Genomic DNA, 17,238 nt, shown 5'->3' with positions numbered 1-17,238 from the left:
AAGGCAATGGCACCCTACTCCAGTACTCTTGCCTGGGAAACCCCAGGGACGGAGGAGCCTAGTGGGCTGCCGTCTATGGGGTCGCACAGAATTGGACATGATGGACATGACTTAGCAGCAGCAGCAGTTTGCTATGACCAGTGCATTCTCTTGGCAAAACTCTATTAGCCTTTTCCCTGCTTCATTCTGTACTCCAAGGCCAAATTTGCCTGTTACTCCAGATGTTTCTTGACTTCCTACTTTTACATTCCAGTCCCCTATAATGAAAAGGACATCTTTTTTGGGTGTTAGTTCTAAAAGGTCTTGTAGGTCTTCATAGAACCATTCAACTTCAGCTTCTTCAGCATTACTGGTCAGGACACAGGCTTGGATTACTGTTATTGAATGGTTTGCCTTGGAAACGAACAGAGATCATTCTGTCATTTTTGAGATTGCATCCAAGTACTGCATTTAGGACTCTTTTGTTGACCATGATGGCTACTCCCATTTCTTCTAAGGGACTCCTGCACACAGTAGTAGATATAATGGTCATCTGAGTTAAATTCACCCATTCCAGTCCATTTTAGTTCACTGATTCCTAGAATGTTGACTTTCACTCTTGCCATCTCCTGTTTGACCACTCCCAGTTTGCCTTGATTCATGGACCTAACATTCCAGGTTCCTATGCAATATTGCTCTTTACAGCATTGGACTTTGCTTCTATCACCAGTCACATCCACAGCTGGGTATTGTTTTTGCTTTGGCTCCATCCCTTCATTCTTTCTGGAGTTATTTCTCCACTGATCTCCAGGAGCATATTGGGCACCTACTGACCTGGGGAGTTCCTCTTTCAGTATCCTATCATTTTGCCTTTTCATACTGTTCATGGGGTTCTCAAGGCAAGAATACTGAAGTGGTTTGCCATTCCCTTTTCCAGTGGACCGCATTCTGTCAGACCTCTCCCCCATGACCCATCCGTCTTGGGGGGCCCCACACGACATGGCTTAGTTTCATTGAGTTAGACAAGGCTGTGGTCCATGTGATCAGATTGGCTAGTTTTCTGTGATTATGGTTTCAGTGTGTCTGCCCTCTGATGCCCTCTTGCGACACCTACCATCATACTTAGGTTTCTCTTACCTTGGATCTGGGGTATCTCTTCACGGCTGCTCCAGCAAAGCTCAGCCGTTGCACCTTACCTTGGATGAAGGGTATCTCCTCACGGTCGCCCCTCCTGACCTTGAACGTGGAGTAGCTCCTCTCGGCCCTCCTGCATCCACGCAGCCGCCGCTCCTTGGACGTGGGGTTGCTCCTCTCGGCCGCCGTCCCTGACCTCGGACGTGGGACGTGCCTTGGTGTAAGTATCCTTAAAACTGAAGAATGAATTTCTGGATCCAGAGTTGAAAGCCTGTTGGAATCCACTTCTTTTTGGGTTGAAGGTGGTTTGAGTATGGAATTTAATACTATAGGATCAGGAAATTCAAGAGAACATAGAGGAGACTAGAAAATGGTTGGTGAACTTTTAGATAGCTGGAAGGGATCTCAGAGGCTGGGTCTAGAATCCTGCTCTATCTACCCTATGGGCATTTTGGAGGGATGTCATTTGAGGATAAGACCTCTGCCCCCGTAGCCCCAGGCTCATCTGGGATGACATTATCAAGCAGATTTGGAGCCCTACTGGAAAGTGCTTTGTTCCTCTGGGCTTATTCTTGAGTACTTGCAGCCCTAATGGAGGAATCCGGGGTGTATTCCCCAGGGCCACTTCCCCAAGTATAACTCCCCCCTGCAGGATGACTGTTTCTGCACCTGAGATTTTGATCAGAGTCCAACCTGGGAAAGCAGGCAGATAAAAACATTGCTTTAAAAAGCTGAGTTCAGCAGCAGGTGGTTTGCAAAATGAATCCTAGTGGAAAGAGCGGAAGTCAGTGACGTGTGGCCCTGATGGAGAGTGCTGGGGCCTTGGAATGGGGTAGTGTTCTTGGAAGCAGCCAGGAAAGGGCCAAGAGAGAAGGCAGACCAGTTTGTCAGGAGGGTCTGGGGTGGTGCAGATTAAGTTTGGAGAGAGCAAAATACCTAAATAGGTCCATACGGTAGTTGGAAATAAAGGGTTGACACACCAATTATTCGTCAGAAATGGGGTGGAGGAATGAAAGGCTTAGGAAACTGTGGAGCAGATGGGCCTGTTTGTGTCTTTTTATTCATGATTGAACGTGTCCTCTTAACAAGCTAATCAGAAACTATAGCACTTGAATTAACACATACAACTAACACAGTGTTTATGAATCAAAATATTTATGTTAAATGGAAGCCTTTAAATATTAGTTTGCCACCTTATAAGCGGATTGCTTTTTTGTCTTTTTTTTTCTAATCTTGAAGAAAGTAACATTTGGGGACTTCCCTAGCCGTCTAGTGGTTAAGACTTCACCTTCCAATGCAGGAGGTGTGGGTTTGATCCCTTGTCAGGGAGTTAGGATCCTGCATTGCCTTGTGGCCAAAAAACCAAAACATAAACAATATTGTAACAAATTCAACAAGGACTTTAAAAATGGTCCACATCAAAAAAAAAATCTTTAAAAAATGTTAACATTTTATTTGGTAATTTTATGAAACCAGTTAGTGGATTAAAAAGATTAATTAAAGGAAGACAAAAAAATTAAAGTTTGAAGCAATAAGAGAAAAAAATGTGTACTTTAAAGTTGTTTTCCCTTCAATTGATAACTCCTTACATGTTAACACTGTGAAGAGCTAGATATATGAAGGCTGGGGAAAGAAGGGCTTTTTAAATTCAGAAATGTGGTATCAGCCTGGAGTATGATGGTGGGGCAAACTTTGTTCCCAAGTTCTAGAAAGGTGACCATGGCATCTGATCACAGGTCACTCAGTGGAGAGTAGCTGGCGTGGACTGCTGAGTGACAGCTTATGATCATGGCGAGGTATCACATATTAATCCTTTCCCGCCATCCATGATGTGTTGGTGAGAGCTAGCAACTAATTTATCTATTCTATGTGATTAAACTTGTATTGATTTCACCTTTCACGTGGGCCAAGGATCTTGCTGGTTCTTCTTCTGTTATGTATCCACAAACTCTGAATCCTCAGGCCATGAGACGTGAAGATACTTGGTGGTTCCCCCAGCTCAGCCGTGACCAGGGCTCTACTTCAGTGCAACATCTATTAATAGAGGATGTCACATCAGAAATCCCAGGAGGCTTGCAAAGAGACTTTCCAGGCTCTTTTCCTGGAATGTTTCGATTTCCCCTCTGGAGGAGTATTCTTGGCAAAGACATTTTCAGACTTGAAAACCTTTGTTAAAGACTGTCTTTGTGGGGCTTAGTTCCTGCATGATCTTCCACGAATTGATTAAGACACGCACATAGACATACACACACACACACACACACACACACACACACACGCACACACACGACCTTCATTGGTTAGAGAGTTCTCCTAAGTGGAAGCTGGGAGTTGTATGGTTTTTCATCAGAGGAATTTTGATGTACTTTGCATCAATTACAGTTAATTAAATTCCTTTCCCATTACTTGATTTTGGGGATGGAGTGGCAGGTAGTGTGATCCCTGTTTCATTGGTGGAAAAGTTGAGAAATACTTCATTCCAGGCCACACAGAAAGTGGCTGTGGGCCGGGAAGGCGTCCAGGGTCTATGGTTATTGCTCGTTGCCTGGTTGCTCTGTCCCTCTGTCCAGAAGCTCAGAGCCCAGGAGACCCAAAGGCCTCACTGTTGAACACTCCTATTTTCTCTCCTGTTTGGTTTTCTTTCACTCTGAGTAAGTGACTAGTTACGCATGGACTACTTCTGCACAAAGGAATTCAGTGTTCATTTTTGGGAGGCAGTATCAGAGTGCACTAAGTTTTTACTTAAAGAGATGGAGAAGAATGTGACAGTGCAGTGTTACTATTATTAAAAAGAATCTTCCAAAAATGGGAAACAGCGGTCACTGCTTATGCATCCAGATAAACTCCAGTAGTTGAGAAGGAAAATTAATACCACTTTCCTGAGAAATATGCTTTAAGTTAATACATATGTTTTGACACTGTTATGAGTTGATTTTAAAAACAGTCTCCAAGATGAAAGAATGGGAGGACTTTAAAAAAAGTTACCTGATAGTCATCAGAAGATATTTCAATTCCATTTTCTAATGAAATTCCTACTCAGTAGGGTCTGCATTTACATTTTCTTAAATAGTGTGACGTGAAAGTGTTAGTTGCTCAGTTGTATACAACTCTTTGAGACCGTATGAACTGCAGCCTGCCAGACTCCTCTGTCCATGGGGTTCTCCAGGTGAGAATACTGGAGTGGGTAGCCATTCCCTTCCTCAGGGGACCTTCCCAACTTGGGATCAAACCTTGGTCTCTTGCATTGCAGGCAGACTCTTTACTGTCTGAGCCACTAGAGAAACCCCTAAATAGTGTAGTGTAAGAATTTTACTTATTCAGATTGAGATGTGTGTAACTTGTATAATGCCCACTAAGAAAGGATTGCTACTGCTAAGTCACTTCAGTCGTGTCCAGCTCTGTGCGACCCCACAGACGGCAGCCCACCAGGCTCTGCCGTCCCTAGAATACTGGAGTGGGTTGCCATTTCCTTCTCCAGTGCATGAAAGGGAAAAGTGAAAGTGAAGTCGCTCAGTCATGTCTGACTCCTAGCGACCCCATGGACTGTAGCCTACCAGGCTCCTCTGTCCATGGGATTTTCCAGGCAAGAGTACTGGAGTGGGGTGCCATTGCCTTCTCCGAAGAAAGGATTAGTCATCTTTTATTTTTATAGCAGAAGATACGGTGGAAGTGGTGAAGGGACCTCACCCTCTGAGCTCTACAGATACAACAGTAACTTGTTTTCAGTTTTTGAGCTTTAAACTTGCTTTGCCTCAGGGCAATCATAAATAAAAAAGAGTGGAAAAAAAAAAGTAAAGATAACTATATGGGTATGGTAAATACACTATTGAATCACAACCATGTATATGGCCCCTAGCTTGCATTATGCAATCACATCCACTTAACTACTGAAAAATGACAATATGAAAAATCTCCAGGGAGGTCTCTTAAGGTTTAACTCTATTCATTCTCTCAAAAACATGTACCACTAACTAGTCCAGCTAGAGCATAATTAGAGCATACACACTGCCATCTAGCAATTCATATGATTTTTGATTAGAAAGAATATTGATATTGAAGGCAGTTTTGTGTAATGATCTGAAAATGTAACAGATCTGTTTAGGGAATTTGCTGACTGATGTGTTTGCAACAACAATATTTTTTATTTCTCAAAGCATGCCTCGAACCCAAAGTTATTTGAGAGGCTAAATAGAGAAAAGAAGTTTTTGTCTAGTTCCCAATTTATGTAATCCAGTGGATTGCTTTACTTTTTTGGGTTAAAAACACATGTTACAGAAGTTTGAAGGCTGAAGAATTTCTAAGTGTAGGGGTTGAGGAGTAAGAGGTACCAGATTTGGTATAAATGGTGTTTCATTTCACATATGTCTAGAAATCCTCTGTCCCTTTTTCATCCACTAGCCCTTGAGCTTCCTGCTGGCACGGGCTGTGGATCCTAATCCAGCTCTTGGTCTGGCTGGCAATGCCCTGCTGATACTTCCATGACACAAAGAGCCTGGCAGAGGCTTGTGTTCCTCTTCTGGTCCATCCTTTATCTCCTCTGTATTTAGAATATTATAAAATAACACATTGACGTATGCTCATTGTACCTATTCAAGCCATGCAAAAGAATAAAAGTGAACACCCTCCAGAAGTTTGTGTATATACATACACATATGTAATTTTTATACATAAAATGAAGTCAGACTGTGATTCTACGTTGTAACTTTTGTCTCAATATTTCATACTATGTCATGGTGATCTTTCATATCTACCTTACTCCTTTTAATTGCTCCATAGTATTTCAGTATACATTTATCAGTAATTTAACAAGTCCCTTGTTGATAACCTTTTAGGTTTTCTCCCCAAATCAATTTTTGTTCTAACGATGCAGCCGCAAATATTTTTATGTATGCTTTGGACGTTGTATGTATTTCCATAGGATGAATTGTTTGAAATAGAATTGCTTGCGTGAAAGAGTGTGCACATTTCAAATGTTGATAGTTCTAATGGGGAGTTGTTGTTCAACGGGTGTAAAAGTTCAGTTATGCAAGGTGAACAAGTTCTGTAACATCGTAACTGCAGTTAACAACGCTATTTACACTTAAAAAATGTAAGGGAGAGATCTCACATTGTGTTGTGCCGTATGTAAGTTGCTTCAATCGTGTCTAACTCTGTGACCCCATGGGCTTTAACCTGCCAGGCTCCTCTGTCCATGGGATTCTCCAGGCAAGAATACTGGAGTGGGTTGCCATGCTCTATTAGCATACAAAAAATGGGGAGTCATAAAGAAACTTTGGGAGTTGATGAGTATATTAATTGTCTTGATTGTGGTGCTGGTTTCACAGGTATATGAATGTGTCCATCCTCATTAAATTGTGTGCATCAAATATATGTACTATTTTTGCATATCAATTATACCTCAGTAAAGATGTGTTTTTTAAAAAAGAATATATGCACAGTGAAGTTGAAGAAGTACTGCATTCTTTTATTTTATTTTAGAGGGAAATATAATGATAAGTAATCAACCACATAAAAAATTTTTGATAACTCCCTTCAGAAAGTAAACATCCATTTACACTCTATCAGTAATAACATCTGGAGAAGGCAATGGAAAATCCCATGGACGGAGGAGTGGTAGGCTACAGTCCATGGAGTCGCTAAGAGTTGGACATGACTGAGCGACTTCACTTTCCCTTTTCACTTTCATGCATTGGAGAAGGAAATGGCAACCCACTCCAGTGTTCTTGCCTGGAGAATCCCAGGGACGGCGGAGCCTGGTGGGCTGCCGTCTATGGAGTCGCACAGAGTCGGACACGACTGAAGGGACTTAGCAGCAGCAGCAGCAGCAGTAATAACATCAAAGGTTTACAACCTCAGACACACAGTGAAATCAGCCCAGCTCTTAGCAAAACAAAGACCTGATGCCCAGGTACCATTCATGGAAGTTTGGATTGAATTGGTTTGGAATGGGGTCTGGGCATTGATAGTGTTTAAAATCTCCCCAGGGTATTAAAATTACTCACATAGGATTAAGATTTACTGTTATAAATTTTAATCCGGAGTCTTTTTTTGTTTTATAGGGGGAAAAATGTATCTTACGTGAATTTGTATGTTCCTGATTGTTAGTGAAATTGATACAGTTTTCATATATGTCAAGTAGTTGTATTGTGTACTTTGCCTGTTTTCCTGTGTGGATGTCTTTTGATTCTTGATGCAAATTAATCCTTTGTCATGTGCAAATTTCTCTCAATTTGTCAAAGCCAGATGACAGGTTCATCCACTCTTTCCTTCAGTGATCTGAGTTGCTTCTTTCATCAAATATTGTCCTTTCACTTTAAGAGTTTGTATCCAGATCTTTCTACATTGATTTATTTGGATGTTCCCATGCTGTTTTAATTATTATAGCTTTGGTATATCTAAATATTTGGCCAGAGAGTTTTCTTAAAATATTTTAAACTACTTTTTGCATGTTTTCCATTCCAGATCATCTTGAGAATGAGTCCAGAACCAAGTTTTTTTTAAAAAAGCTAAAAAATGCTGCTAGGATTTTGGTTAGCTTACATTAATTTGTAAATTATTTTTGGATAAATTACAGTTTTAATAATGTTGAATTATCCTATTAGGAAATATGGTATGACCATTCACTTATTTAATCTTTAATATACTTCAGTAAAACTTCATAGCTTTTCCTGGATATATTTGCAACACATTTCTTGTGAGATGCGCTCATAGATATTTTTACTACTATTATTTTGCCAATACTGGCATGGAAACTTTTTTCAAATTACATATTTTGATTTGTTATTCTCAATGTATGGGGAGCTACTCATTTTTTAATATTGCCTTTGTATCCAGTCACTTTACTGAGCTACTTTTATTAATTATCATAATTATTCAGTTCATTCTTGTGAATCTTTCTGGAAAGACTGTTACATTTCCTACAGATTTTTCCTCATTGCAGTAACATTCCAGTAAATCATCAATTTCTGTAAATGTTCCATGGTGATTTAAAAAGAATGCGTAGGGAATCCTTGCATTGTTCCTTAACCATTCCTGACCAAAAAATAAAATAAAATTCTTAGCAAGCCTGCAGTCCAACAATCTGAGCCTAATTTCTTCTTTCTTCTGGAACAGTATTTTCTCTTTTTCCGTGCAGTTTCCTTTTGAGTCTCATCTCTTGCGGCCCAGGTTTATGAGTGCCAAATCTCAGCATAAAATCTGTCTGCAAATAAACAGAAGGCAAAGCGATATGTTTTACTACCTCAACTTACGTGGTTCTGTGCTACTCACTCGGGGCTCTGACTCTTGACCGTTTCTGCTCCTGAGAGACGAGGAGTGTCTCTGAGCCAAGCTCCGCACTGGGTGCCTGCCCCCCGTCATCATTAATAAACAGTCATTGGCAGGGATCATGGCTCTCGCTCGGTGAGTGGCATGTTTGGAGGAAAAATTGCTGAGGACCTTGGAAGCCAGTTGGATGGCTGTGATGGTTGCGTCACCACACACCAGGTCTCACCTGCCGCCTTCTGATTGTGGACGGTGGGGACAGGAACAGAGGGACCTGTGCTCCCTTTGCCACCCCTGCCCACCGTGCTGTCTCCCTGGGTCTCACAGGACGCCAGGAAGGATGACCCTGTGAGTGTGTCTGCCATCACAGTGCCATCTGCCAACTCTGGCGTCCTTTTCTGAACTGGGTTACTCGAAGCTGTTACAGCGCCTAATGAATCACCTGAGCCTGCTTTCTGTCCAGACCTCAGCCCAGACATTCTTTCCTCAGGGGAACCTTCCCTGATGCCCCCTGGCCCGGTTAAAGCCTCCCTGGTGTGGGTTTCCCTGGCCCTGTGCCCCTCTCCCTTACGGCACTGCTCAGACTTAAAGTTTCCGTTTACTGGACTGGACTTTAGAAAATTAAAATAGTTCTTCTTTACTAAACTGTGAGCTCCATAAAATCAGAGCCCAAGTCTGTTTTTGTTTCCCAGGATGTCTCCAGGGCCTGGCATCAGACTTGGCAAGTAGCTAAGTAAATAGTAAGCAAATTTGTTCAATGAAAGAATACAAAAGTGATTTCAGGCAGCTTTCTCTCTGTTTTACTCCTGAATACATTCTTCATCTCAACTTAGATAATATGTATTACTTCTTTATCAACAGTAAGGGAGGATATTACTCTCTACTGGATGGGGTAATATTTATTTCAAAAATTTTATTTAAGTCCAGGAAAACATTATTATTATTATTATTTTAAATCCTCTATTCACCTTTTAAGAAGAAATTTTGAGAAAAGTAAGAAGCAATATTCACCCAGTCTTGGCGTGTTTGAAGTGTGATTGCAGCCACGAATGAGGGCCTGCTAGTCATGGAAAGGAGCATGAACTGTAAAATATCTGAAGGCCAGCAGAGGTTGGAGATGTTTAAGAAGCAGGAGAGGAAGGAGGACAACTAGCAAAGGAATTGCATTAATTCAAGACGTGGAAAAGCTTATTGGAACCATTCTTCAAAACCCTTCAGAAGCTAGTAAAATAATACTTTACTATGTTTTTCTCCAGCTCTTAAAAAGCCTCACAAATGTAAATACGTGATAAAATGTGAAAATAAGTATTGGCAACTAATTACATTCTCAGGGGAGATTTAATTTAAAAGGAGCATATTTGCATATTTGTACTACTTCTCTTCAGTAAGATGTTTATGGCGTCTGGTCAAAGTAGAATGGACATTTGAAAGTCCTTCGACATAGCTGGTATTTAAAGAATAGCAATTGGCTAACGTTTGTGGCTCTGTACATTGAATATTTTGGCTCCCATCCGCTGGTATTCATTCTGAAAGATTTATAATCCTTTGGGGAATGTGGTCAGTGACAAGAGTAGAAGTAAATCCTGAAATGTGGAAAAACTAACTTTCCCTCATAAAAAACTGTTCTAAAAAAATCCCTCAAGCCTATGAATATGTTTCCAGATTTTCAGAAAAAGCTGATGATTTACAGAAAAAATTTTTTTTCTATAAAGATCTAACTTCTCAATGATAAATGTATATTTTCCATCATTTGGTTTCAAAATTGGCCTAAAGATAGCTCAGCAAAATACAAGATCTTATGTTTTGGGCATCAGCTGCAATTACATGACTTTTAAAAGTTTATGTCATCCGTTATAGTGTAAATAATGAAGTAAAACTCAAAAGGTGGAAATACTCTACAAGAGAAAAATGAAAAGAACTTGAAAGAGGAAGCCAAGCTGGTGCTAAATGTCTAAGCAGAAAACTGCTACCAAAGAAACTAGACGCAGGAATAAGGAGTCAAGAAGTTTCCCTATCATGTATGACTGGGAATAGCAGGACAGAAATTCACCTTCAGGGAGTTGGACCTGGTGGGAAGGACTTTCCTGGCCTGACTGGGGCCGGACACGTTGGTGGACAACTACTTGCTTCCTGCTCAGACTCCTGCTTGCGCTGAGTCTGAAGCCACTGCCTGATGAGTCCTCTTGATCTGAGGCTCGCAGCTTCCATTGTCCAGCCTTTAACCTAAGAACCCAGCTCTGTTCCTGCAGGTGCCTGGAAGGAACTTTCTGCCTCCTTTTCACCATTTAAATTCAGAAAAAGAGCCTTGTTTAATGAGTTGTTTCTCTTATCTTCTTTGCTTTTCTTTTTTCTATGTTATTTTCCTTAGTTAATTATGGTTAATATTTAGATTCTCTCTTACGGTTTATAAAATATTTACCCTTTTCTAAGAGAGAGACCGGAGGAGCTGGTGTGTGGGGTCCTGTGTCCCAAACAGGGGTTCATGACACTGAGAGTAATGATAGAGGACGCAGTGCTTTATGTTTTAAAACCAACTGTGGGAAAATTGGTGGCATTAAAATTTCTCTTGTTATTGAGAAAAAGATGCTAAAAGCTCTAAGAACAAAACTTATTATTTTAAATGTAAGTAATAAAATTAAGGCTCTTGTCATTCTAAACTTAATCTTGAATATAGAAGACAGCCTAGATTACCCAGAGGGAAAATTAGAAGGAAAAGCAGAAATGTCGTTCAGAGCACTTTTAGAGACGTGGAGGGAGTATTCTGGAAGGGAGCAAGTAGAGTCTCTGAAGGCTAAACATTTCCTTCATCACTTTTTGATACTCACCCTCTACAGATCCCACTTTAGTTTCTTATTTTAAAATAAGCATATTGTGTTGAATTTATAGGAGGATTGGCATGTGTCCATTTGCATGATATGAAGGTGGGAAGCTTGAGTATAATTTCCATTTTTTTGTGCTATCTACCTACACATATAATATATATATAATATATAGCAATATAAAGCCATGACTAGCAAATGATAATAAATATAATTTAAAGATGTCTTCCCTCAAAAACAGAAAAAGATGTATTTAGGCCATTGCTACTGTGTTTTGACGTAGAAACCCAAGGCTGTCTTTTATGAACACCTTTTGCAAAAAATAGCTTTTTCTTGGCTCCATTAGAAGTATTGCTTTTCTGTCTTATTAACTATTCCAGGAACTCTTATTTAGCAACCACTCTCAATAGCAGTAACAGTAATATATGTATGTAGAAGTAATATATGCTATGTTCTTAAAACGTTTTCAAAGCATTAATGACCAGTGGATGTTACTTAATTCCGGCAATGAATTCTTATTTAATTTCCTGGCAGGCCTGATTCACTGATCATCATTAAAAAAATTTTACATCTCTTGGGTTTTTTGAAGAAGCTGTTCCCCACTGCTCTTTACATGTGGTGATTAGCTAAACAGACATTGATTTGCGTGTTGTTGGGCCAGCATTTCATTCATGACAGTGAAACAATCTTTTCTCTCTCCTTCAGTCCACCCATCGGTTCCCAGGTTTTAGTGGAATCGCCTCCTCTTTTCCCAGCCCCACAGCCTCACCCTGCTCATTCTCCATCCCACATAGATCACTGTGCTGCCTACCAGGCAGTTTGCGTTCTTCATGTTTTCTGTGTTCTCGACTATTCTGTACACGTCTGTAAGAATAATCTTCAGACACAGTTTGCACCGCAGCGCACACAGTTCAGGGGCTGCCTGTAACCCCATGTAAACCTCACCTTCCTCAGAATCTCTCTCAAGGCTTGCCCCCGGCTCTATTTAATATCATAATTCCACCTGATGTCATAGCTGTTCAAAGCAGACAGACCACCTTAACACGGTGACTCTTAATTGGAATAATGTTTTATGATACCCTGGAAAGCTTTTTTGTGCTTTAGCTCAGCATGATCCATTTAACAAATTATAACCTACTCCGAGAATTTTAAAAAACTAAACATGCTGTGTATGGGAACACGTACTTCCCAGTTCATGGATTCTATGGGAGTGTGATCTTATTTAACCTTTCTGTGGCCGTGGGTCTTTGCAGGGAGGAAATCAGACGGCTACCGTGATTGCATTGTGTTCAATGAAGGACTTTAACTTAGCACAAGAGACCTGCCAGTTGGCGATCAGGGATGTTGGAGGCCTTGAAGTTTTAATAAATTTACTTGAGACAGATGAAGTCAAATGTAAGGTGAGTGTCTTGATCACAGTGGACGAGGAGCCTTGATACACACCTTCACATGCTTCTCTTCTCAGTGCTGGGCATCTGCTCTTCCTGTTGCTTGTTGCTGGTCTTTATTTTTTACTGATAACTCACTTCTACTACAATTAGCTACCCCTGTTGACTCTCTGTTTTTCTTCCTTGTCTTTTTGGCTCCTTTCCATTAGCTTATGCTTCTTGAATGTTGAATGTTTGTTTATTTAACTGCAGGAAAATGTGGGGAATCGGGGGATGTGTATAACACCTGGGAATAGGAACAGTTCCCTTAAAAAAAACTTAATTGGGGAAGGATTTTAGGTAGACTTGGAATTTTTAAAAAATATAGCACTGGTTCTGCATTAAGCACCCCATTCATCTGTAACTTTTTCTTCTGGTTTAGATTGGTTCATTAAAAATCCTGAAGGAAATCAGTCATAATCCTCAAATCAGACGTAATATTGTTGACCTTGGGGGCTTACCAGTTATGGTTAATATACTTGATTCTCCACATAAGAGTCTGAAATGCTTGGCAGCTGAGACAATTGCGAATGTTGCCAAGTTTAGGAGAGCCCGGCGGGTGGTGAGACACCACGGAGGCATCAACAAACTGGTGAGTAGGTGCCACTCATGGGGACGGGCATCCCCTGTCCTTCCCTGCTCCTCCTGGACACTCAGTAACCCCTGGCTGTGTTCTGGGAATCTTTTTCTTGTGTAACATGCCCTTGAAAATTATTTTTGTGTACGTACATTGGCAAGCAGCCAGAAAAACATGTTCAACCTAATTTTTCAAAGAAATAATGAATTTTTAAAAATAGGTGTCATTTTCACCTATCCACAGTTGGGGATACATTCATGTTGCGGGGGGCAGACTTCACTCAGTCTGAGGCTGCCACAACATTGTTCATCAACTATAGTCCAATATTAAATAAACAGTTTGAAAAATAGAGGGTGACAATGGATGAAACCCTCTGCAGTGGGACGCCGTCTGGAGACCCACATCCTAGGAGGAGATAGAGATAACTGTCACCACAGAGACAGAGCTGCAGACACTCATCCTACTGTTACTTACAGAAGTGACAACTGAAAACAACGTGTTTTACAGGACGAGATTATTAAAATGATATGTGACACATCCATAAGAAGTATCCATTGTCAGCTGTCAGTATTGTATTTTTAGAAGTTTATTTAGTAACAAGGAATACATTTATGTGTGAAAGTGAAAGTATTAGTCACTTAGTCATGTCCAACTCTTTGTGACCCCATGGACTGTAGCCCGCCAGACTCCTCGAACAGAGGAATTTCCCAGGCAAGAATATGGGAGTGGGTTGCCATTTCCTTCTCCAGGGGATCTTCCCGACCCAGAAATTGAACCTGGGTCTCCTGCACTGCAGGCAGATTCTTTACCATCTGAGCCACCAGGGAAGCCCCAAATGTATGTTTAGTATTATATAAAATCATCACAGGATTAAAAACTAATGATACCCATGATCCCAGCTTTTAAAGACCTTAGCTAACAAGTATAGAACAATCACTTGAAATACACAAAATTGTTCCTACGGGGTTTTCTCTGAAATGACTACCAAATTTCTTTCCCACTATTCTACATTGGCCAGTTTGTTATATCACATATATAATCAGAAAACATGATTATTTCAGTAACTGTCACTGGAAGAAAGAAGCTGGCTCAGGGTCCCTGCCTCAGCAGGAGGGATATTTACAACATGCAGTATGGAAGCGCGTTTTCATCCTCGCTGCATCTTGAGTCACTCCCACAGCATTTATCACACTGGATGATGTCACCACTTTCCTGCTTTAAGTTTCTTAATGACGAGAGACATGTCTTATTCATCTCAGTGTCATCCTCAGCACCTTACCGAGGACCTCAGGCACATTAACAGTTAAGAAATAGCTATTGAATTAATGCAGATTTCATGTGAATGTATACATGGTGAAACATGTTCAGAAATTTCCTGAAAGAGATGCTGTGTATTTGCTTGTAATCTGTACAGTACTAAAGCTTAGAGTTATTTGCCTCAAAAATAAGATGGACTTGTGGCTGGATAGACGGATGAATAGATAGCTGTGTAATGAAACAAATGTGGAAGAATGTTAATTATAGAACCTAGGGGATGGTTGTGTGGATGTCGCCACATGAATATTTCAGCCTTCATGAATATTTGAAAATTTTCATAATAAAATGTTGGGGAGAAAGGGAATTATTACTGTGATTATCATTATTCTACTTAAATAATGAATTCATGTGATAGGCTGGTGTTACTGTCCAGCGAAACTACTTCATAAGAATGATACAACACTAAAATGTTTTTATGGGCATCTTACGCAACGTGTGTTGTAGACTGGGGTTTGGACAGTTGCAGTCACCTAATCGAAATAATGACATCCATTTAATTTTAATTTTAAATATATAACTTTAAATGGAGTATATAGAAATATTGAATGTTGTACAACTGAAAATAATATAACATTGTAAATCAACTATACTTCAATAAAAATTTTTAACATTTAAATTACTTAATTAATAAAGATAGAAAAAATGTTTAATAAATTTAAAAAAGAGAGACTGAAGAGAGGAGATGTCACCTGCATCTTGAAAGGTGAACAGGTATGTGTTAGGCAGACACGTCAGAGAAAAGCATTTAAAAGATGGAGCTGTACTGGTAAAGCCCAGAGCTAGAAAACAACACTGCATGTTTGGAAAGTAGTTGGTGTAACGTGGCCAGACCCAGGATGAGATGGGCTGAGCAGTGAGAGATGAAGGTGGAGGACCATGGGGATCACACACAGTATGATCCATTGAGCTATGGAGACTGGACTTGGTACAGTTAAGGAGGGAATAACCAATGGGCAGGTCCTTTTAGAAGGTTCTCCCTGTGATCAAGCCCATCATCCTGCTGTCCTGTGCCCAGAAGTTACTTGAAAGCCACTAAGTAGCCTCCACCCTTGTCCTTGGGCCATACTGTTTAGACCACGTGAGTGTGTATGTGTGCTCAATTGACTTTTTGCCACCCCATGAACTGTAGCCTGTCAGGCTCCTCTGTTCATGGGATTATCCCCCCAAGAATACTAGAGTCTGTTGCCATTTCCTTCTCTAGGGGTCTTCCTGAGCCAGAAATCAAATCTGAGACTCCTGCGTCTCCTGCATTGGTAGGCAGGTTCTTTACCACTGAGCCACCTGAGAAGTCCAATTAGACCATGCTGCTGCTGCTGTTGCTGCTAAGTCGCTTCAGTCATGTCCGACTCTGTGTGACCCCATAGACGGCAGCCCACCAGGCTCCCCCGTCCCTGGGATTCTCCAGGCAAGAATACTGGAGTGAGTTGCCATTTCCTTCTCCAAATTAGACCATGAGTGAGCACTAATTAAAGGCAGTGTCCCCTCTCTTTGATCTTGGAATTAGGAATCAGTGGAATTAGGAATCGTCTGCTTAGTCTGGACTGCTCCCTTCTAAATGGCAGTCAAGATTAAGTGGGCAGTATCCATGGAATTTGGTCTCTGGTGAGAGAGGAATGGAGGAGACCTGCGGGGGATAAAGACAGCTTGGGGTGGCTGGCTTCACACCCTGTCCTTCATGGGCAGCCTGACACCACGCTGTATGCATGTACCTTGCCTCTCCCTTGAGGGCTTCAGTGATTGGTTACTGCAGAGAGGAGGGTCCTGACAGCTGTGCATTTGGTCTAGTTGGTTTTGAAAATTCAGGGTGATGGCTGTGTCCTCCAGAAGGGCCTCATGGTTTTAAGCATGTACAGGCCAGAGAACTTTTCAGTTCTCTCTGTAAAGTTCTCACGGCTCTAGGGAGCCTACTTTCTGAAATATCAGGAATCAGGATGTGGTTTGCAAATCTTCCTCATTAGATGTTAGAGCCATATTAAGAAAATGCTATCTTGGGGGGATTAAATTCCATGTGGGAAGGAAATGTAAAAGCTCCCAAATCTGTAGGACATTGTTTTGAAGGTTCTGTTTGTTCCTTTGACTGCTGAAAGTTAATTTCTTAAAGGATTATTTTTGAGGGAGGTGAGCTTAGTAGCAACCCTGAGGTGATTGCAGGATGGGTTGTCTTTTTCTTTTCAAATAGTATTTTATTTTTTTAACTTAATTTTTATTGGAGTATAGATGCTTTACAATGTTGTGTTAGTTTCTACTGTATGCAAAGAAAATCAGCTATCTATATACATATAGCCCCTCTTTTTTTGGATTTCCTTCACATTTAGGTCACCATAGAGCACTGAGTAGAGTTCCCTGTACTATACAGTAGATTCTCATTAATTATCTATTTTATATACACAGTATCAATAGTGTGTGTGTGTATATATATATATCAGTCCCAGTCTCCCGATTCATTCCACCAACCCCTTGGTATCCATACATTTGTTCTCTACATCTGTGTCTCTGTTTCTGATTTGCAAATAAGATCATCTGTGCCATTTTTCTAACACATATATATGTAAATATAAGTAGGATATTTGTCTTTCTCTTTCTGACTTAATTCACTCTGTATGACAGTCTCTCAGTCCACCCAGGTCTCTACAAATGACCCTATTTCATTCTTTTTTATGGCTGAGTAGTATTCCATCATATAGATGTACCACATCTTCTTTATCCATTCCTCTGTTGGTGG

General features: G+C 40.6%; 1 protein-coding gene across 9 annotated transcripts in view; it reads left to right on the top strand.

Annotated features, from left to right (window-relative positions):
- ODAD2 (outer dynein arm docking complex subunit 2) overlaps nt 1-17,238 on the top strand; it is a 205,819-nt gene that overhangs the window by 55,863 nt on the left and 132,718 nt on the right. For all 9 annotated transcript variants that reach the window (XM_081560887.1, XM_081560888.1, XM_081560885.1 and 6 more), the window contains 2 exons: nt 12,449-12,595; nt 13,005-13,214. In XM_081560887.1, the coding sequence (XP_081417013.1) occupies nt 12,449-12,595; nt 13,005-13,214 (357 nt within the window). The remainder of the gene's footprint in view (nt 1-12,448; nt 12,596-13,004; nt 13,215-17,238) is intronic.

The sequence above is a fragment of the Giraffa tippelskirchi genome, chromosome 13 (genome assembly GCF_054371585.1).
Source record: "Giraffa tippelskirchi isolate mGirTip1 chromosome 13, T2T-mGirTip1v1.2.pri, whole genome shotgun sequence".
Taxonomy (NCBI): Eukaryota; Metazoa; Chordata; class Mammalia; order Artiodactyla; family Giraffidae; genus Giraffa; species Giraffa tippelskirchi.
The sequence above is the reverse complement of the archived record's forward strand: the minus strand, read 5'-3'. Positions and strand labels throughout refer to the sequence as shown.